This window comes from Gallinula chloropus, assembly GCF_964237585.1.
Source record: "Gallinula chloropus genome assembly, chromosome: Z".
In the NCBI taxonomy this organism is placed as follows: Eukaryota; Metazoa; Chordata; class Aves; order Gruiformes; family Rallidae; genus Gallinula; species Gallinula chloropus.
In genome coordinates this window covers 78,515,810-78,537,229 of record NC_140089.1, presented here as the reverse complement: position 1 = coordinate 78,537,229, position 21,420 = coordinate 78,515,810, and the positions used below count along the sequence as shown (strand labels likewise).

At 50.7% G+C, this 21,420-nt stretch overlaps 2 protein-coding genes across 2 annotated transcripts; both read left to right on the top strand.

Annotated features, from left to right (window-relative positions):
- Nucleotides 1-12,897: 12,897 nt before the first annotated feature.
- LOC311203764 (avidin-like) lies at nt 12,898-14,680 on the top strand (the record flags this gene model as incomplete). The annotated part of the gene is made up of 5 exons (XM_084278522.1): nt 12,898-12,972; nt 13,734-13,841; nt 13,958-14,168; nt 14,445-14,565; nt 14,647-14,680. 5 exons carry the CDS (start codon nt 12,898-12,900, stop codon nt 14,678-14,680), a joined length of 549 nt encoding a protein of 182 aa, XP_084134648.1.
- Nucleotides 14,681-19,054: 4,374 nt separating this feature from the next.
- LOC311203328 (avidin-like) lies at nt 19,055-21,037 on the top strand. Its single transcript, XM_084277989.1, has 4 exons — nt 19,055-19,148; nt 19,646-19,859; nt 20,276-20,396; nt 20,688-21,037. Exons 1-4 carry the CDS (start codon nt 19,077-19,079, stop codon nt 20,785-20,787), a joined length of 507 nt encoding a protein of 168 aa, XP_084134115.1. The 5' UTR covers nt 19,055-19,076; the 3' UTR covers nt 20,788-21,037.
- The last annotated feature ends 383 nt before the right edge of the window (nt 21,038-21,420 follow it).

Here is a 21,420-nt window from a genome sequence, read left to right as displayed (position 1 = left end):
AGTTCCAGCACCGCCCCTCCTCCTCCTTATCTGTTCAATGAATTCCTTGCTTGTCTCTAATTGGTCACAAATACAGGCAAAGCATTTCATTGTAACTAGTTCAAGCTCCCCGTTTCCTTGAAGATAGACAAAACCTGCTGAAACCAAACTTGTAGTTTGGATCAGAGTCAAGGGGTAACTGAGTCTGCGCAAGACAGAAGGTTACTTGCGGTGACGAAGAGGAGCCATCCGACTTCATCCCCACGACCCTCAACGACCACCACCAAACAGCAGTGCGCAGGCGCAGTGGGGAGGAGGTGATGGAAGTAACTTCTTGGAACTCATTTTAATATGAAGTGGGACAGGTTATGAATATGTATAGGTGTGTGAGGTAACCTAATGATTTTTGAATAAGGATATGCTATAAAAGCGCTACAAACTCTGACCAAAGGTGTGCCTACTTTGTTAGGTCACCCGTTCTTGCAAGAATGTTTAATAAATTACTGTTTCACTAGAGTGTCTGCCTCAAGTCCTGTTTTTAGGATCTTTGTCATTTCTAACAATTTGGGGGTTCGTCCGGGATCAACATCATCGCCGTGTGGAGCTCCTGGCGCCGAAGGACGGGGAGACGCGTCCCATTGATTTCAATGGTCTCGTATATCGTCGACGGGAGTTCCAGCGGTGGACTGACTTGATCCCGAGATCAATTTTAAAGGTAGACCTAGTGAACCAGTGGGGAGTATAGTAGGCACCGCTGCAATGACCAGGTAACTCCGTGCACGGACCAAGGTAAGAAAATCGGACGTAAAGTATTACCTTGGTGGTCGGGACATTCGGGGAGACGTGTGTGTGTGTGTGAGACACACAGTTAAGTACAAAGTGAATGCGGGGCCTGGACCCGCGGTTCTGCCTTTTTGTGAGGGAAGTGGCCAGAGAAGGTCAAATAAAAAGGCAGATTTGTTGTTAACGTCTCCAAGGGACCGAATGGGAAGTAAGGATAGCCGGCTTTAAAAGAAAATAGGGGTTGGGGAGAGAACCCCTGGGAAACCTTCCTCCATACAGTCCCTTAGGGAGGATGGAAAGACATGTCTTGTTGGGGATACCTGTAAGTCGGGAGGAGATGTTCTACGCGAGGTAAAGAGCATTGGTGCTCGCCCCACGGGTGGATTCGAATCTGGTAAAGGAGGTTTGTGCGCATACGTGAGACCCTTTTTGTGGTCTGGGCTTCTTGCTATTTGGGCTAGCAGAAGCAATGTGGCATAGCTATCACTTATAACATTCTGCAGTCCATGGGAATTGAAATTTACAGTGTTGTGGTTATGGTTATAATTGGGATTTTCATAACCATTGTTAGGCTTTGTGCATGCAATAAGTTTTTGTGCCCGGTACCGTGTATTGTAGGAGAGGTTTGAGTGAGAGTTTTTCAGTGAACAAGACGCAGTCTGACTGCGGGACGAGTGCTGTGTCTCCATAAGGAGGGAGAGCAGCTGGAGACAAAGTGAATGGCAGATTTAAACTGTTTGTGTAAGTGAAATGAGTTTTGAACCAGTCGTTTTCTGGTGCTCTGTATAAGGATCAAAGGATTTTTCTGTGTGTGTGTGTAAACCGTTATTTGTGTGTTCTGTATGTAAGCAGGAGGTTGTGGTGCAATTTGGAAGCAATCTCTGCTGTGATGAATGGGAGGAAGATCAGTCTGATTGGGATGAAATTTTTTTTTGTTCTGGACAGCTTGAGTGAGTGGTGTGTGGAGATTTGAAAAGTGAAAAATCAGTGGTGTATGGGAGGACTGTTTGAGAGCTTTCGGGTCTCCTGATCAGGGGCAGGAAAGGGTCTTTGCCTGTTTTGTGAACAGTGTGGTTTGTGTATGATGTTGCCCTTTGAGTTTCGTAACGTAAACTGTGTAACTACGATGTGACCTCCTGAGAGTGAACAGGGAAAATTTGGATACTAAGGCGTGTCCCTCTCAGTATGTATTGTCCCTGTGAAGTCTGTAGGTAAACTGCGTAATTATAGGATGGCTGCTCCTAAGGCAGCCAATATCTATACTCATGTCTCTTCCCTGGTCGAGGGGATAGATAAGTTATATTTATATATATAAGTTATGTATATTCTTAAGATGCACTGGTCTCGTCCCTCACCCCAGGGACAGGATTGGGTGAAAAACTGCTGGTTCCACTGAATTATCTGAGCTGGCTGAATCAGTGCAAAAAGGCTGTGTGTATTCAAGCATGTATGAGCCATGGAGGCAGGGCATTCCCCTTGCCGCTCCGGGAGATCCGGTCCACCTTAAACCACTGATTAGGGGTCTCCCTGAAGCCTTGAAAATTTATGTGCAAAGCAAAAGATTCTGCGAACAATTGATCGTAACACTCGCTACCCCCACCAGCAGCAACAGCCTCTTTTAACATGGGGGAGAACTATTACAAGAAATTGTTATTGGTGGCACAAAGATGGGATGTTTAGCGGAAGGTTTAAATTCACAGCGCTGGGTTTGCCAGGCACTTTTTTTTTAGAAGGATCCACACCCCCCTCGACAAACCAATCCTCAGCACAAGGATCTGTGGAGAAAGGCATTAGCATGAAGTGTACCTCGCCCAGCCCTAAATAGGCAATTCACAGATTGTTCATACTTTGGCAAATTTGGTGGAGCGGCCAGTTAGCAAGTTTATAGAATTTTTTGATACCACCTAAACAAAGGAGGGGAAAGTCTCCTGTGCCTGTCAGTCAGTCCTTACTTAGACTTGAGGAAGGACCTGATGGATTTAAACTAGAGAGCACGGAGGGAAGAAAGGGGGAGTGGAATTTCAGGCTGACCCACTCGTGTAATATCCACCTTAGAATGACCTGACCAGCACACTGACCCACATGTTATGCTAGTCGCTGCTCCCAAGCACAGACCTGTAAATTTCACAATTGATATGGGAGCTCAGATAAGTGTTATCACCCAAAAGGTTAGGACTGACTGCTACCCAGGAAAATAAATAAATAAATAAATGTAATAGGAGTAACTGGAGTCCCTGAAACCAGACCAATTAGTGCTGTGTGTTTGGTTTCCAGGGGAAAGCCCAATATCTAAGATAAAGGTTGTCATTGGTCCGTACTGAAATAATATACTAGAATTTGATGTCCTAGCAAAGTCTGGAAACTACCTAATGGAATAGTGTGGATCTTTGGAACTCCACTGTGTGAGGTTCCAGTACTTAAGGAAGCTGTTAAAGTCACCTCCTTCTAGAATAAGGAATGTTAATCAATATCCTTTACCATCTGCTGCTAAGGAGGGGATCACAGAGGTGATCAAAGATTTGGAAACCTGTGATACTGCAGCCAGAGCCAAGTCACCCTATAAGGCTCCAGTGTGGTCAGTATGCACAACAGACAGGAGGGTACTACTGACAGTGGCAGCAGCCTGCAGGGAGTCAAACAGTGACACGGTGCCGCTCGGCTGCTGGTGCTGACACTGCTGAGCCAGTCGGCCAAACGCAAGCTAAACATGGTAATTCCTCTTTGAGAGGAGGGTAGACATCAATCTGTGTTCACTTGGGAGGGAGTACAATATACCTTCAACCAACTTCATCAAGGATGCAAACACTCCCCTGCCATTGCCCATAGTGCACTGGCAAGAATATTGAAGAAAAATGATCTCCTAAAAGGTGAATGACACCAGATTTCTAACCAATTCACTGTCGAGCATATGTATGTTCGTGCAGTTCTCTTCTCTTTTAATCACAGGACTGCTCCAGTAAGAGAAAGAAAAGGGACAGCTGAGAAGACATGGGGTGGAGACCTCATAGTCTGAAATATGAACCATACCTGGAAGAAATTGAAGAAATACTGAAACCTGAAGCACAGACTGGGAGTTTTGGTTTTCTGGTCTTAGTTTTGTCTGTCTGTCTGTCTGTTTCAATAGGAATGATTGTTTGTAACTCAAGTTTTAATAAGAAGTGCTACATCATGGCTATCGCTGTAAAAAAAAATCTAGTATATGGAATATACAGCCTCGAGCTTTTGAACATGTTGATGGTTCTCTGATTAGAAATCACACTGAACCAGACAGTCTGATCTATGAAATGATACAAGGTTTTGCTCGTATGCTTAACTTTTCTCATGTGATTACCTGATTGCCTTTACCACATACCCCTACTCAAGGGATCGCTATAACAGGTCTCTCTGTGGACATGAGTAAAAATTTAGATTGGCTCTGGAACCAGAATCAGTCAATAATTTGGGGAGATTACTTAACAATTGGTCTGCCCAGACATGTGAATTATGTGATTTAAATCAAGCATCACAATTGTTAAATGGGACAGAAGGGACGATTTATACTGATTCAAGGTGTGCTTTTAGGGTCATTCAAACATTTGGAAAAATATGGGATGAAAGAGGGTTAATTAGCAATAAAGGAAAGGAGCTGGTACATGGGGAAATGGTGAAAACCTTTTCAAAGTATCCAAGTAGATTTCATGGAATTGCCACCCATCGGGAAGTTGAAATATCTCCTGGTATTGGTTGACCATCTAACAAGATGGGTGGAGGCATATCAAAAGGCTTAAGAAAAATCCCAAGGTTTGAAACCAAACACTTTTCTTAAGAACTATATACTGGGGATATCCTCTTCTTTATCCTTTCTCAGGAATAAAGGACTCCTTGCACAAACTCCACCATTGGGATTTGCAGTCCGTACTATCCAACCTGGACAATGGGTTCTGATCAAGTCATGGAAAGAATCCAAGCTGCAGCCTGAATGGGAAGGCCCATTTCAGGTTCTACTGACAACAGAAACTGCCGTGAGAACTCCTGGGAAGGGTTGGACTCATTACATCTGGCTCAGAGGACAGGTAGAACACCCCTCTGAGGACAAACGTTGGTATATACAGCCCACCAAGAATCCTCTGCTCATCAAACTGAAGAAACAGTAATTTAAAGACTGTTTGAAATATTGTTTTTGAAGTAGAGATTTTGTTTAGTTTTTATTATACTAGTATTTACCTATTGTGTTTGGGGAGGGGTAAAAGGGTTGAAAATGTTCACAATAATGTTAATATGGTGCTTATACTTCACAATAATGAAAATAGGAGTGTTGGCTCATGCTAGAAAACCCCTTAATAATCAAATGAACTTATAATGCAGCATTCCAGAGGGGACCAGACTTCAGAGTATCATGTTTGACGCTTGCCAGATTTTGAATTGTGGGTGTCTAGAGAACCAAAATGCACTGAGCAGTACAGAAAAGTATGTGTGTCCTGTACCAGTATAAGGTTGGACACTTTATGGGATAGGTCCTTGCCGCTCTTGGAGCAATGTTTGGTGAACTACTAAGGTTAATGGATGGACAGCAGATGTAAATTGAACAAGTTTGTATTGGGGACACCTAAAAGAGATAATTACAATCTCTAAAGGACACGCTACCCACAATTGCCAAGAAAAGGCATGTAATACTATAATAATTACTATCAGTAATGCTATTGGTACTATCACTCTATCCTATGGACTAGGGATAGAGGTCACAGGGAAAGATCCATTAGGGAGATTCAGAATAATGGTAGAAAAATTTGAAAATAGGAGTTCAAAGAAAGATGAAGAGTGGAAAAGTACACAAAAACCTAAGACAAAGGTAGTAAGACTTGTCAATGATTCTACAATAGTGAAAGCAGTTAGAATTGAGGATTTAAGACAGACATTTGAAGTAGAAACAGGATATGGAGACATGAATGCCTGAGTGGAATGGATAAAATACACTGTAAAGAGTTTAAACAAGAGTGACTGCCATGCATGTGCCTCAGGTCGACCTAAACCACAAGTTGTACCTTTTCCCCTAGGATGGCCTAATGATCACACAGGAATGAAGTGCATTATTGCACTGTACCAGGAGAGAACAGCCTGGGGAAATGATACTTATAAAACACTTTCGCTGCTGTTCCCAGCCTTGCTGAAGAAGGACATTCAAACACCCCCTGTTCTCAAAGGTGTAGTTGGAAACCACACGGCTTGTCTCTCACGACAGGGCGGAGTGGCTACACAATTTGGAGGGGAGTCCTCAGGATATAAGAAAACGTTGAATGTGACAAATGATAAAGGTGGGAACTATTCACCATTACAGGTTCCGAGAGCTGACTTGTGGTGGTATTGTGGAGGAAAAGTTCTGAGGAATATTCTCCCATCCAACTGGAGAGGCACTTGTGCTATTGTACAATTGGCCATCCCATTCACACTGGCATTCTGAGAAGATAAGGCTTCTAGAGAAAAAGAGATCAGGGCCAAAAGGAGCATATTGGTAACCTCCTTTGATGACAGAATATATATATATAGACTCAATTGGAGTTCCTTGAGAGGTTCCTGACGAATTTAAGGCTAGAAATCAGATTACTGCAGGTTTTGAATCATTCTTTTTTTTTTTGGTGAGTCAAATGTAGCAACTCACATCTTGCAATGTCGCTTGTCTGATGGGTTGGTTTGCAGCATTCTCGGATTTAGCCAACAGAGAACAAGGCTGGTTACATAGCAAAGAAAATGGAAAATAACAGGAATTGGTATTAGAGGAAATACGAGCCTCAACTCAGCAGCTGGAGTTACAGGCGGATGTAAAAGTGTTTGCAAAGTGAAAAGACATAGTATGTGATTAATTGTATGTGGTAGGAGTAGTTACCCGAGTGAAACGAGCATTATCAAAGTGAATTTTAGATAAGAGATTATATAAGGAATTTTTTTAAGGAACTGTGGCTGGATTGTACAGTCATGCCTGGACTGTCGACAGTTTGCTAGCGGCCTTGTCCCTGGCGCGAGTCCTCGTGGCACAGGCCCACTAGAAGTTTGGCAAATGGACATTACACACGTCCCCTAATTTGGGTGGCAAAAGTATGTCGATGTTTGTATAGAGTAGGTGTAAAAGGAAGCTTAAAAGGGGTCAAAGAAAGTCAATGTCAGGTGTTGTTAAAGAAAATAAAGGTGTTGCATGAGAGAAAAGATCTGTTGAGATTGAAATAGGTGGAACACAAAATTGGGAAAAAAAAAAAAAAATGAGTGGCCTCCTAAAAGAATAAAGCATTACAGGCTGGCCACATGGAATCCTAATGAATTGATAAAAGGGGCATGGGAACCAATTTACAACCTGAACTGCATAATTCGCTTGCAAGCAGGTTTGGAAATAATTTTGAACAAAACTGCCAATGCTACAGATACCAATATTCACTTCTCTGACAGTGGTAGTAGGAATATTAGTGGGCATTAGGGTGTTGTATAATCCCTTGTGTTAGGGGTTTAATACAGAGATTAATAGAAACTGCAATAACTAAGAAAATGTCCCTGGGACCATCACCTTGTAATATGCTTCTCCTAGAAGAGCAAGAAGCAGATAATAGAGAATCTCAAGAAAAAAAAAAAAAGAATATGAAGCAATGCTGGCCAGGTAAGAAGCTTCATGTAAAATAGGATTTAAAAAAAAAAAATAAATGCAAAAGGCAACAGTGAGTATAAAGAAAAGAAGGGGGGAATTGTGGAAAATGCTAGGAAATGTTGCTTTTACAAATTGAAAAGGGTTATTGTATTCTCTGTAGAAGAATTTAGGATATATAGAAACTCACAGTTGATTGAACAAAACTGAACTTTATTGGTGTACACAACTATAACAACAATAGAAACCAGCCACAATAAGAAAAATAATCAAAATAATAATAAGTCCGGACAACAGATAACATTGAATTTTAAAGCGCCGCTCCCAAATGTCCACATCATTTTCAGCAGAAGCCTGGGTCGTCTGCCTGGAATTAAAACAATTAACAGAAAAAGAAAATCTTGATTCTTTCTAAATTATCTGAGCTTGAAGAGACCTTTTAGTCTCAGTAATACCCACCTGTCTGGTTGTTCTGGTGGGTAGAATCGCACTCGTTCGGAAGGCGACAACCAGAAAGTCTAATGGCAAGGGAACAATATACCACTATAGCCATAGCAAGGACATTGCCCCTGCTGCCTGGCTATAGTGCTGTAGAAAGGAAAATTTACCACTTGTGTGATGTGGGGGGGGGCATATAGAAATAGAAAGAATAGCTCACAAGACTTAAGTCATGTAATTATGTAGCTTGAAGAAACAGATAAGGAGGCCCACAGGAACTGGCTTGCAAGGAGGTAGATTTTGTAGGGAACAGCTGTAGGAAAATTTCAGGAGGCAGAATGGGAACAGGATAACATCCATCACAGAGATGACAATTATCTCTTTGCTAATGAGGGAACAGATAGCTGGAATACATCCGTAGGTCTCCCTGTAGGAACATAAATTGGTCCAAACAGATAAGAACACTGCAGGTTGGCAAGATTCTTGCGTTCCAGGCAAGAAAGTTGAAAAGTACATCGTGAGGAAGACTCGGGGCCTTCATCCCACGGACCACCAGAGACCCAGGCCCCTCATTTTTTGAAGGATCTGCGCAAGCGCGAAAGATGATAAACTAATTAGCATACGAGGCGAGGGTAGGCGGGTACAGGTAATTAATATGTATAGGCGTAAAATGAATATTCATTATTAGATTGTATAAATACACGAACGGCTTGCTGTGTAGGGGTGCACGCTTGTGGTGGAGAGATCCCCCGTCCACCCAGCGCTGAATAAACATACCTACTTTATAACTTTCGAGTTATAGAGTCTATTTTCCGCACGTCACGTGGAGTTGTAGATGCATCCCATGATTCAGGCAGGGGGTTTGAGGTCTCGTCTTCTCTAACGCCGGCCATTTTGTACGGCTCTGCTGCTCAACTGCGTGTTCACCTAACTGTGTGCTTTGGGAAACGCGCAGGCGCGGTTTTCCCTCACCACCTCCCCACAGAAAGTACTAGAAAAGGAAGCTCACGCATGTGTAAATCCAGTGAACCCAGTATTTCTGCCATGATGATGGCGCATGACAAAAAAGATGACTCTAGCTGGTTTTGACTAGGCCTGGAGACCCATCTAAAGCTTAATTTGCTAAGTAATGGGTGATGGGGTGGGAAAGCTGTGGACTTACGTTTCAACATTGCTGAAATACTGCATTAAGATGCTTGTAAAGGGTTAAGGAAGGCTTGCTAACAGGATGAAGTGCCACAGTGGTGACCTCCCATAAACAATGCCTCGCTGGAACGACTCTGCCTCACTGAGAAAGAAGAAACATCAATTGGGACATAAGTTTGAGTCTAACACCGTATTTTAAGTAAAATATACACTCAAGGACTATGTGCTCTGTGGATAGAAAATGACTTCTTTGACAAGTTCCAGCACCGCCCCCCTCCTCCTTATCTGTTCAATGAATTCCTTGCTTGTCTCTAATTGGTCACAAATACAGGCAAAGCATTTCATTGTAACTAGTTCAAGCTCCCCGTTGTCCTTGAAGATAGACAAAACCTGCTGAAACCAAACTTGTAGTTTGGATCAGAGTCAAGGGGTAACTGAGTCTGCGCAAGACAGAAGGTTACTTGCGGTGACGAAGAGGAGCCATCCGACTTCATCCCCACGACCCTCAACGACCACCACCAAACAGCAGTGCGCAGGCGCAGTGGGGAGGAGGTGATGGAAGTAACTTCTTGGAACTCATTTTAATATGAAGTGGGACAGGTTATGAATATGTATAGGTGTGTGAGGTAACCTAATGATTTTTGAATAAGGATATGCTATAAAAGCGCTACAAACTCTGACCAAAGGTGTGCCTACTTTGTTAGGTCACCCGTTCTTGCAAGAATGTTTAATAAATTACTGTTTCACTAGAGTGTCTGCCTCAAGTCCTGTTTTTAGGACCTTTGTCATTTCTAACATTCCCCAGCCTTTCCGTAGGCCTCTTCAGGTACTTGAAGGCCGCTCTAAGTCTCCCCAGAGCCTTCTCTCCTGCAGGCTGAACAAGCCCAACTCTCTCAGCCTGTCTTCGTAGGAGAGGTGGTGCAGCCCTATGACCATCCTTGTGGCCTCCTCTGGACCTGCTACAAGAGATCCATGTTATTCTTTTGCTGAGGGCTCCAAAGCTGGACACTGTATTCCAGGTGGGGTCTCAGTAGAGCAGAGCAGAGGGGCAGAATCACCTGTCTCAGTCTGCTGGCCACAGTTCTTTTGATGCAGCCCAGGATTTGGTTGGCCTTCTGGGCTGCAAGTGCTGTGAGTGCTGTTGGTTCATGCTCAGTTTTTCATCCACCAGCACCCCCAAGTCCTTTTCCACAGGGCTGCTCTCTGTCACATAATGCCCCATCCTGAGTTGATAATGAGGATTGTCCCAACCCATGTGCAGGACCCATGGAAGGAAACAGTGCCATCAGGAAACACGGATCTGGGGAGTAAAGCTTCATTTCTGTCCTTTCAGCACATTCTCTGCCTGCTACATTTTCTTCTGCATGTTAAAGAATCACAGTCCTCAACAGGAGATGATGGAAGCAGCCTGCTGCATTAGCAGGGGAGCAGAAACAGAAAGCAAAACCAACTCCTTTACCAGAAGCCAGCACACATCACTGCCACCCCCCTAGAAAGCCATGCTTGCCAGCTGTCCCAGCCACCCCTTATCTCTCCATTGGATGGATGCCTTCTTTTTTAATGGGAGTTGGAAGGGACCTTAAAAGATCATCGCGTCCAACCCCCTGCCAGAGCAGGATCGCGCAGACTAAATCCCACAGGAATGCATCCAGGTGGGTTTGAATGTCTCCAGAGGTGACTCCACAGCCTCTCTGGGCAGCCTGTCCCAGCCCTCACTGTGAAAAAGTTCCTCCTTATGTTCACATGGAACTTCCACTGCTCCAGCTGCACCCGCTGCCCCTTATCCTATTGCTGCCATCACTGAGAACAGCCTGACTTCATCATACTGACTCTCATACTTTAAATATTTATAAACATTATTAAGGTCACCCCTCAGTCTCCTCCAGGCTAAAGAGGCCCAGTTCCCTCAGCTTCTCCTCATAAGGAAGGTGTTCCACTCCCTTCATCATCTTAGTGGCCCTGAGCTGGGCTCTTTCAAGGAGTTCTGTGTTCTTCTTGAACTCAGGGCCCAGAACTGGACACACAATTCCAGATGTGGCCTCACCAGTGCAGTGTTGAGGGGGAGAAGGACCTCTCTTGATCTACTATCCTTGATCCTTCAGGTCCCCCCTCAGCAACAGCCGACACCAGCCTGATATCGCCTCACTGTTGGGTGTCCTTTTGTTCTTGCTCTGCTCCTGCCCCAACATCCACAGGGCTTTTGCTCTCTGCTGGTACGTGCAGTCAGGGCTGCCCATATCCAGCCAGCAATGCTTTGAGTTTTCCTATGGCTAATGGGGCAGGTTTACCTCCTGCACCTGCCAAATTCCTGGAGCCGCTGGAGAGACCTGAACGACTGCAGCGATGGGCTGAGGCCAACAGATTGAAGTTTAACACCATCAAGTGTAGAGTGCTGCACATGGGACATAACAACCCCCTGCAGTGCTACAGGCTTGGGGGAGATTGGCTGGAGAGCTGTCAGGAAGAGTAGGACCTGGGGTTGTTGGGTGACTGCAGGCTGAATATGAGCCAGCAGTGTGACCAGGTGGCCAGTAAGGCCAATGGCATCTTGGCTTGATTCAGAAAGAGTGTGGCCAGTAGGTCTGAGGAGGTGATTGTATCCCTGCTGGGTCCCCATGCTGCTGCCTTCACACCCCAGCTCACTGTGCTCCAAAGCTGGGCAGTGCCAAAGCAGCTCTGCAGAAGTGGCCCCAGGGCCCTCAGGCACAGCGACCTGCACAGCACAGGCAAGAATTGGTGGAGACTCTTGGTCCTGGCACATCCTCAGAAGCCCCCTCGACACGGTCCTGAGCAACCTGCTCTATGCCATCTACCTTAAGCAGGAAGGAGGGACTCTCGTCCCCACCTGAGCACCCAGAGGACCCTTTCTGGCCTCTATCACCCTTTGTTGACTCTGCTTTTCTTTAACTATTTTGTTTCAAAGTGTTAATAAAACTCTTTCTAAAGGGAGAATGTTGCAGTGGTTGTAAAGAGGCACCAATTAAGAAAAGGAGACATTTGATCAAGCTTTCCATGGGAAGTAATGCTTTCCCAAGCAACAAGCCAGCACCAGGTCCTTTTAGGCTGGCTGTAGTGGAACTGGAGCCCTGGTCACTACGGCTCTTGTACTGTAGGGGAGGTCAGCTGCCCAAGCACAAAAGGCATCCTCTCTGTAGCAGCTGACAGCATTGCACTGAGCCCTCTGAGACCTTTGGCAAGGCTGCTGCACAGTGGATTTCCCACTGACACTTTGTGGCCCATGCAGAAGAGGCACACGGCTCCTGATGGACACCCAGCTGTGCCCTTGGCAACATGGCCCTGTGCCAAGGCAGACTCAAGCAAGGCTCAAAGGGCCACAAAGGGATGGAGCACCTCCCATCATGGGAAAGAAAGTCTGAGAGACCTGACCATTTGGCTAGAGAGTTGGATAAGATTAGGATGTGCCATGAAGATTAGATGTTAAATTGAGTCACCACTCCTGGATGTATTTTAAAAAAGGGTGGAAGAGGTACTTAGAGATATGGTTTTGCATGGGATGGGAATGGCTGGACCTGATGATCTTAAAGTTATTTTCCAACCTTGTGATACTGTGAGAGCACACACACACACTTGTGACTCCCTGTCCTTCTGTAGGGTGGCTGGGAGCTGATTTAGGGTGCAGGGGCTCCTGCGGGACAGGGGTGCAGCCCAGGGTCATCCCTCAGCCCCCGGGACGCCGGCCAGCCAGCCAGCCCCAGGCTGAGCCGTGCCAGCGGGAACCCACCCCCTTCCTTGTCCTTGCCCCGGTCGCCACTTCCATCCCCATCCCTCATCTCCATCCTCATCCCTGTCCCCACCCCGAACCACCTCTGTCCCCATCCCACCCATTTCTGTAACCTGGTTCTTTCCGGGAAATCAGGGCGGGACGGGCTATAAATGCGCCGGCAGCCGCAGCTCGGCGGGGTGGGGGGTTCGTAGCCGGCAGCGCGATGAGCCGCCGCTTCCTCTCGGCTCTCGCCCTGCCCGCCGGGGCAGCGCTGGCTGCGGCCGCGGCAGGGACCCAGGTGGGAGCGGGGACGCGCTCGGAGCGCCCGCGGGGAAGCGCGCCGGGGAAACCCCCGGGGGGAGCATCCATCACGGGGCGGGGGGGTGGCCGGAAGATGTGGGAGCTGCAGCCCTTTGGGGGGATGGGGTGCGCGGAGGAGAAGGGGTGGATGGGTATGTGTGGGGCATGCACCGCGGGGGGGGGGATGCTCCGGGGTTGTCTATGTCCCCAGAAAGGATGTGCATGGGGATCCCTTCCCTGGTGCAGGGAGGGCTTGGATGTGGGGACCCCTGCTGCGGGGACATGCAGGGGGAATTGGTAACCTGAGGGACCCTGCCCCAGGGGGTGGCTTGCCCCTGCCCAGGGAGGTGCAGTGTGGGAGAGGACAGGCAGGGCTTGAAGCAGGAGCTGGAGCCTTGCAGGTGGGATGCTGCATGGCTGTGCTGCCTTCTTGGCCACTCAGGACCCCACTGGGAGCTCAGTGATTCCGCCCACCACTGGGGGCTGCCCACTCCCGACAAGCATGGCACACATCCCCAGCGCACACAGTGTCCTGGGATCATCTAGCAGGGCTGGTGTGGGGGTCCCCTAAGATTCCCACCTGCCCGAGGCTCCTGCCTTTGGCTTTACTTCTTCACCTCTCCCTTTCTGCTTGGCTTACCCTGGCTCTCAGCACTCCTGCCATGGCTCACAGACCAGTGACTTTATAAATCACCTCTGTTAAAAACTTGAGGGGGATGGAGATCCCCTGCTGCACTTGTGTTTTCTTTCTTCCCCAAGCTCCTCTGCCAGTCACCCGAGAGCTCCAGGGGAGGAAGGGCCAGCACGAAGGAGGCGAAGGCAACCAGGCCAGATCATGAGCAGAAAAGACCCACAGGGAATGTCAAGGTGGGTGCCAACACCCTGTGGGCATCGGGGATGTGTGGTCAGGGGCGTCAGCCCGTGGGGCAGGGGTAGGGGCTGTGTGCAGGCAGCCCCTAGGGTCACAGGCACTTGTCCTCCAGAAGTGTGACCTGACTGGCTGGTGGGAGAACGATCTGGGTTCCATGATGAATGTGTCTGCGGTCAACGAAGATGGCACCTTCTCTGGCGAGTACCACACTGCTGTGTCGAGTGCCCAGAAACCCATCGAGCCCTCCCCGCTTGTTGGCTCCCAGCATTTGGACGAGGATGGGCAGTGCACCTTTGGCTTCACCGTCAACTGGAAGTTTTCTGGTCAGTAGCTGCCATGGCAGCTGTGCCCAGATGGGGTGGATGGATGGGGAGAGGAGCTCAGGCAGGTCCCAGCACCCACTGCAATCCCTCTGTCCTCTCTCCTGTCCCCAGACTGTCCTTCATGGGTATCTTCCCACTCTGGATGGTGTCTGCACACAGCAGGACACCTGAAACACCACTTCGGCTAGGTGGCATCAAGAGTTGCTTTGACAGCATCTCTGCCACAGGGCATTTCCCTGGGTCCCACTGGGATGCTAACAGCCACTGCTTCCCCAGACTCCACAGCTGTCTTTGTGGGGCAGTGCTTTGCTGAGGATGAGGGGAAGGAGGTCCTGCAGACCTCCTGGCTGCTGCGGGAGAAGGTCGACTCCATGCCCAGTGACTGGAAAGCCACCAGGTGAGACATGGGATGCTCGGCCTGGCTGGGACCCCTGCCCTTCTGCTGGCTGGGCATCAGTGGACTTCTGCTTCCTTACAGGACCGGGCGCAATATCTTCATTCGTATGAGCTGAAAGGAGGAGGGAGAAACTTCCAGACTGAGACAGAACAGAAAGACAGGGACACCTCTCATCAATGCAAACCCATTTGGAATTGTCAAAAACTATGATTCTGTTAATAAATATTTTTTCCCCTTCTTTAAAGCCAGCCTGTTGATATGTCCTGGGGAAGCTGGGCTAAAGCACTGCGGTGGGTGTGGGGTGAAGCTCTCACGCTGTTACGCTAGGAATAGGCTGGCCAAAAGAATGCCCCTTTTCCAGCTTGAATGGGTTGGTGCATCCGCACGACACCAAGTGCAGGCCAGCACTGGCTCTCCCCTGCTTGATGTAGGGTAAACACGTTGGAAAGTAACCTGAAGGGCCCTTCTGCACACCAAAAAGCTGGTTGGAGGTGCCCCGTGGCTCCAAGGCAGGCCTCGGGTAGGCAGGTGCAGGATCTTGGCTGCATCCATATTCCTGGCTAGTGACAAAGGATGCTCTGTACCAGCAGCACAGTGCTGGTAGCTGCAGCACATCCAGCCCCAAAACTCTTCCTAGAGGAAAGAATTCAGATCATTTTGCATGTCACCTCTAAATGTGGAGGAAAAGATTATCAGGAGTGGTCAACATGAATTCCTCAAGGAGAAATCGCGCCTGACCAGTCCGATAGCATTCTGTGATGCCCTGACCAGCTGTTTGGATGAGGGGAGAGCAGTGGGTGTTGCCTACCATGACTTCAGCAAGGCTTTTGATGCTGTCACCCATGACACCCTCACAGGCAAGCTTATGGAGCGTGGTTTGCATGTCTAAAAGAGCGGGGAGGGGATTGAGAACTGGCTGAATGGCAGAGCCCAGAGGGTTTGTTCAGCGTGGCAGAGTCAAGCTGGGCACCTGTGGTGAGCGGGGTGTCCCGGGGGTCAGTGCTGGGCCCAGTCTTGTTCAACATCCTCATCGGTGCCCTGGGCTAGGGGGCAGCGTGTGCCCACTGTGGTCCTGCTGGAGATACAAACCGGGGGAGTGGCTGACACACCAGCAGGCTGTGCTGCCATTCCGGGAGGCCCAGACAATCTGGAAAGATGGACAGAGAGGAACCAAGTGAAGTCCAACAAGGGCCAGTGTGGGGTCATGCACCCAGGGAGGAATAACCCCAGGCACTGGTACAGGTCAGGGGGTGTCCTGCTGGGAAGCAGCTCTGTGGAGAAGGACCTGGGAGTCCCGGTGGACAATGAGTTCTCCATGAGCCAGCAGTGTGTCCTCCTGGCCAAGAAGGACAATGGTACCTGGGGTGCATAAGGAAGAGTGTGGCCAGCAGGTAAAGGGAGCTTGTCCTCCCCCTCTGCTCTGCCCTGCTGAGGCCACACCTGGAGTGCTGTGTCCAGCTCTGGGCTCCCCAGTTCAAGACAGACTGGGAACTGCTGGAGAGAATCCAGGGGAGGGCTACAGAGATGATGAGGGGACTGGGGCATCTCTCTCATGAGGAAAGGCTGAGGACCTGGGGCTGTTCAGCCTGGAGAAGAGAAGACTGAGGGGGGATCTGATTAATGCTTATAGATATCTAACGGGTGGGTGTCAGGAGGATGGGGCCAGACTCTTCTCGGTGGTGCCAGCAACAGGATGAAGGGCAGTGGGCACAAACTGGAACACAGGATGTTCTAGCTGCATATGGGGAAAAACTTCTACATGACAGGGTGACAGAGCTCTGGGGCAGGCTGCCCAGAGAGGCTGTGGAGTGTCCTTCTCTGGAGAGATTCAAAACCTGTGCAACCTGCTCCCAGTGATCCTGCTCTAGCAAGGTGTGAGACCAGACAGCTATCTTCCAACCCCTACCACCCTGCTGCAACTCTGTAATCCTGCATGATTTACTGAAAGCAGGCATACAGCAATCCAGTTCCTTCCCTATCAGGCTCTGTGACTTACCATAATGGGCAGTGCTGGTGCTGCTTGAGTCACCCCTCCAGGCTGAAGAGAAAGATTTCCAGGAAATTCAGTACCAGGCCTGAATATGAAACTTGGTCCATGGCCTGTCCAGTCCCAAAATAACTCCAGAAAGAGCTGGGTGTCTCATGCTGACAGCCTGCTTGGCATCTGACTAACCTAAAAGCAGGAGTGGGCTGGAGGGTCTCCCACCTGGTTTTCCTGCCACGAATGGCGTGCTGACAGCATCCAGGGCTTCAGCAAGTTTGCCACCCGATCCGTGCTTTCTCCTGCCCTGTTGCAGACTCACATGTGGTTTGCTCTTCATGTTTTTCTCCCGTAGGTCCGTTTGCTGCCTCTGGAAAAATGCTGCTGTTTTCTGTCCAGTGCCTTCCTGGAATTTCCCCAGCTTTCTCAGCTCCTTTACAGCCTTTCTGAGCAGAATGCCTTGATGTCAGCCCTCTGCTATGGTGTCCTTTAGTCTGTCCAGCCTTTTACCTGCTTTAGAGGGACAGAAGAGTTAGGAAAGAGGGTGGCGAGAGGAACCATGAGACTCAGCTCTTCCCCCAGATCCGTGGGGTCAGACTTACTCATGGATCCTCCAAACTTTATTCTTGCCTTCGTGCCAACACTTCTGTGGGGCAGGGCTCCTGGGTGGCTGTGCAGCAGCCCTCGAGCGCTCCTGCAAGGCAGCAGTGCTGATGGCAGGCTGAGCAGCCTGCCAACCCCCACGGGCAGCCACGGTGAGAGACGCAGCGGGTATGGGCTGGCAGAGCTGCCTGCCAGGCCAGTCCCTGCATCTGGGCACCCAGCATGGCTGCCACGCGCCCAGCGTCTCGGTTTGGGGGTGGCAGGTGTGCCAGGGAGGCATGCTGTGCCCGGGGCAGGCTGTGGATGGGTGTGCTTCCCCCACGGGCTCTGGGCGTTCATCGTCACCGGGTTCCAGCCAGCTGTGAGACCCGCTCGCAGTGCTGGTCATGCCCCTTGTACCTGCTCTTCCTCTCTTTGGCTGTACACCCAGCATGATTTGTCTCCTTCACAGAATCACAGAATCACAAGGTTGGAAAAGACCTTTAAAGATCATCAAGTCCAACCAGATCCCTAAGTACCTTGTCCACCCTTTTTTATAAACACACCCAGAGGTGGTGACTCAGCCCCCTCCCTGGGCAGCCTGTTCCAGACCCTGACAACTCTTTCAGTAAAAAAATTTTTCCTGACATCTAATCTGACCCTGCCCTGGGACAGCTTTGTGCCATTTCCCCTTGTCCCATCTCCTGTCACCTGGCTGCAGAGACACACTGGTGCAACATGGAGACCCCAGGGAGAGCGCTGAGCCTAGGAGGTGGGTGCTGGGAGGCACCTGTGCAGCAAGCAAGGGACGGTGGTACTGGGACCCCGAGGGTTTCTGAAGCCAGTCCCTGGAATGGAGCTGAAGGCAGCTACTATAACTTTCTAATTAAAAACAAAGTGCAATTTGGACATGGGTTGGAGCACATTCTGTGCCCGGGAAAGAGGAGGGTGGCCCTCCTAGTGCCTTCAAGCCGGGGGCAGATGCTTCTCCAGAGGATGCTCAAAGCAGGACAGAGGGCAGGGGCCAGAGATCCCCCATGAACTGGACACAGCCAGGTGTCAGCTCTGTCCATCCAGCATCAGAAGCAACACATTCACCTGGTTGGAGAGGTATTTTGGACAAGGTGGCTGTGCCATGCCCCTGTGCAAGAGCCAGACAGGCCAAGGACCCCTGCCCACCCCCCTGTCCTTGGTACAGTGCTGCACCATCAGGGACCCTTTGGGAGGGCTCAGGCAGGACCCTGACATGGAGCTGTACCCTGCCCAGCCTCAAAGCACCACGCACAGGGTATCGCCACCCACGGGGTCTGTGCATGGAAGCATTGTGCATCCTCCCAATGGGGGCAAGAGAATTTTGGTATCTACGTATCTGTCAGGAAAGCCCTTCTGCACTCTGGAATAACTCCAAGGTGCTCAAGAGCTCCTGCTGCAGTGACAGTCCCCACTCCCAGACCCAGGGAAAACCCATCACAGCCAGGAGAAAATCAGCCTAGAAACAGCAACAGAAAGTTGTAAGGGCAGAGGACTTCAGTGAAGAAGAACCCCCATGGGCAGCCACAGCAGCCTTCAGTGCAGCAGCGAAGGGCTGTCTGGGCTGAGCTTGCTGCAGCGCTGTGTCCTGATGGCAGTGGGGCAGTGCCAAGCTGTACCCATACCAAGAACTCTGTCACGGAGTAAGGAACGAGCTGGCAGAGCTTCTTGGACAGCACAAACCATCCCAACTCTTCTCCCTTCCTCCCTCCCTCCACAGCTGTGCTCATCCCTGTGTTCCTTCGGCCGTGCCCAGGTCACGCAGACCTCCCCACCTCACCTGGGCACCCTGCCACCCAGCCGCCCACCCCACAGCTGCCAGCCCAGTGCCTGCAGAGCTCCGGTTACAGCCCTATAAAGGGGGCTGGGGCTCAGGGCCGGCAGGGAGCGGTGCCAGGCACTCCCCATTCCCGGAGCCATGGGGAGCGGGGCTTTCGCTCTGCTCCTCGCCCTGGCCCTGGCAGGATGTGTCACCCCTGCAGAGAGGAAGGTACGGGGACCGGTGGTGACGGGGATGTGGCAGACACTGGTGTGCAGCACGGCAGAGGGGAGGTCCTCTCTTAAATGCCATTTTAGGCTGGGGCAAGCAAGGGAGCTTTGCACAGGGCATCTCCTGGCCACCCTCTCCATGAAGCTTTGCACCATGCACAGAGCATCCCTCCCACAGGCTCTGTGCTCAGGGCTGCCTGCTTGGGGCATCCCTTCCCACGGGGCCTCTGCCTGGGGACACTGCATGGAGCATCCCCTCCCAAAGGTCCTGTGCCCGGGGGGCACCATGAACGCTGCTGGGCTGGGACAAGCCAGCCGGGCTGGAACCATCTGCTCAGTGGCTGGCAGCACCTAGGGGAGCGTTACCCCAAACTGGGGGCAGTCGCACCCACAGCAGGACTCACAGATCTAGCTGTGGGGCAGTGGGAGGAATCAGCCCCCCCTCCCCTCCTCTGTGCTATGCCTGGGGGCAGAGGGCCCATGGCTGTGTCATTTCAGTGCCAGCTCGACGGGCTCTGGAGGAATGAACAGGACTCGCTGATGGAGATTTCGGTGGTGAGGGACAACGGGGACTTCCAGGGGAAATACCTCACACGGGTCACCCTTGCCGGCGGCTGCGCCCGTGTCTCCCCCCTGAAGGGTGCCCAGCAGCAGCCGGGCGAGGGGGGGTGGCCCACCTTCGCCTTCACCGTGCGCTGGGACAGGTTCTCCAGTAAGTGCTGGGACACCCAAAATCGGCACCGCGGGGCCACTGGCAGCCACACAGGGCTTTCCCTCTGCTGGGAAGTCTGCTGTGGGATACGGCGGTGCAGAGGGAGGCAGCGGTGCCTGCCTGGCGTGGGGCTAATAGGCAACACCGGGCTTGTGTGGGGCAGCCTCTCCTCACCCAGGGTCTCTGCACCTCTCCCAGCTGGGCAGCCCCAGGTGCCCGTGGTGAGTCCGGAGCCCGTTAGTGCATGGGGGATGTGGTGCTGCAGACTTGGGCTTGCCCAAAGGAGCCCCTGGGGAAAGACAGGCCCACCCAGAGGGGATCGGGTGGGCGCATGGCCGTCGGGGTGGAAGCACGGCTGTGGGTGGGTGGGCCTCAGGGAAGGGGAAGCAGCCAGCAAGCATGGGTGCTGTCCCCAGATGCCACCACCGCCTTCACGGGACAGTGCTTCGTGGACACAGGGGGGAAGGAGACGCTGATCACCACGTGGCTGCTGCGTGAAGCCGTCGGCTCCCTCGAGGAGGACTGGAAAGCTACGAGGTAGTGGGGAGATTTGGGGTATGATGATTGCCCCCCCCTATTTGAAGGGTCACTCCCGAGGACCCCTGAGGCCTGAGGGCCCCTGGGGACAAGTATGGCACTGGGAAAGGGGACCACCTCTGGGAACACCCCAGCATGGGTTTGCAGAGGAGATGCCACTGCCTTCTGGCTAGGGGCTTGCTCTGGCCAAAGGCATCCATCAGCTGCCTGGGGCAAGGTGGGGGGCATTTGGGGACACCCCTGAGTGGGTGGTGCCTGTGGGTAGAGCCATAGGAACTCTGCTTCCTGCAGGGTGGGCAGAAACGTCTTCACACGTAAACGCACCCAGAAAGAAAATATCCTGCTGAGCTTATCCCCATCCTGTGAGGATGAAGCTTCACCTGCTCCATGATGGCATGCTCCAGCTGCAGCCTGGACCCCCAAAGGAAGAAAAATCAGCCTTTCACATTAAAAAAAAATAAAATTCAAAGTTACATGAGTTGTGGTTGTCTCTTTCAAAACTGTGGTTGCTCTCCCTCTGAGGCAGCTTCTGTCCCCATGAGTAGGGTAGCCCTGCAGAAGCCAGGGCTCAGCACTGCCCTTCCCATGGAACATTCCCTCTCCAGCACCCACCACCCAGCTTCCTGGACTCGTTTCCCATCTCATCCTAGCCCAAACTTCCACCCTGCACTGTCACTCCCTGCCTGCTTGCTGGTGGCATCCTGAATCCAGCTGCCTTCCTAGCAGTGACTTCGTACCCATCCCTGACAGGCGCCCTTCCAGCCCCAGGACTCCCTGCAGGGTTGGGTGGTGAAGGTAAAGGTATCACTGGGTGTGAGGTCTCAGTAAAGTTCTTCCTTAGTGCTGCACAGTACTGGAATGACACTGTGCACAGGGAAAGCCCCCATCCCGCCATATCCCACCCTACCAGGGAGGAGCATCCGGAGGAGTGTAGCCAGCAGGTAAAAGGAGGTGATCCTCCCCCTCTACTCTGCCCTGATCAGGCCCCACCTGGAATATTGTGTCCAGTTCTAGGCTCCCTGGT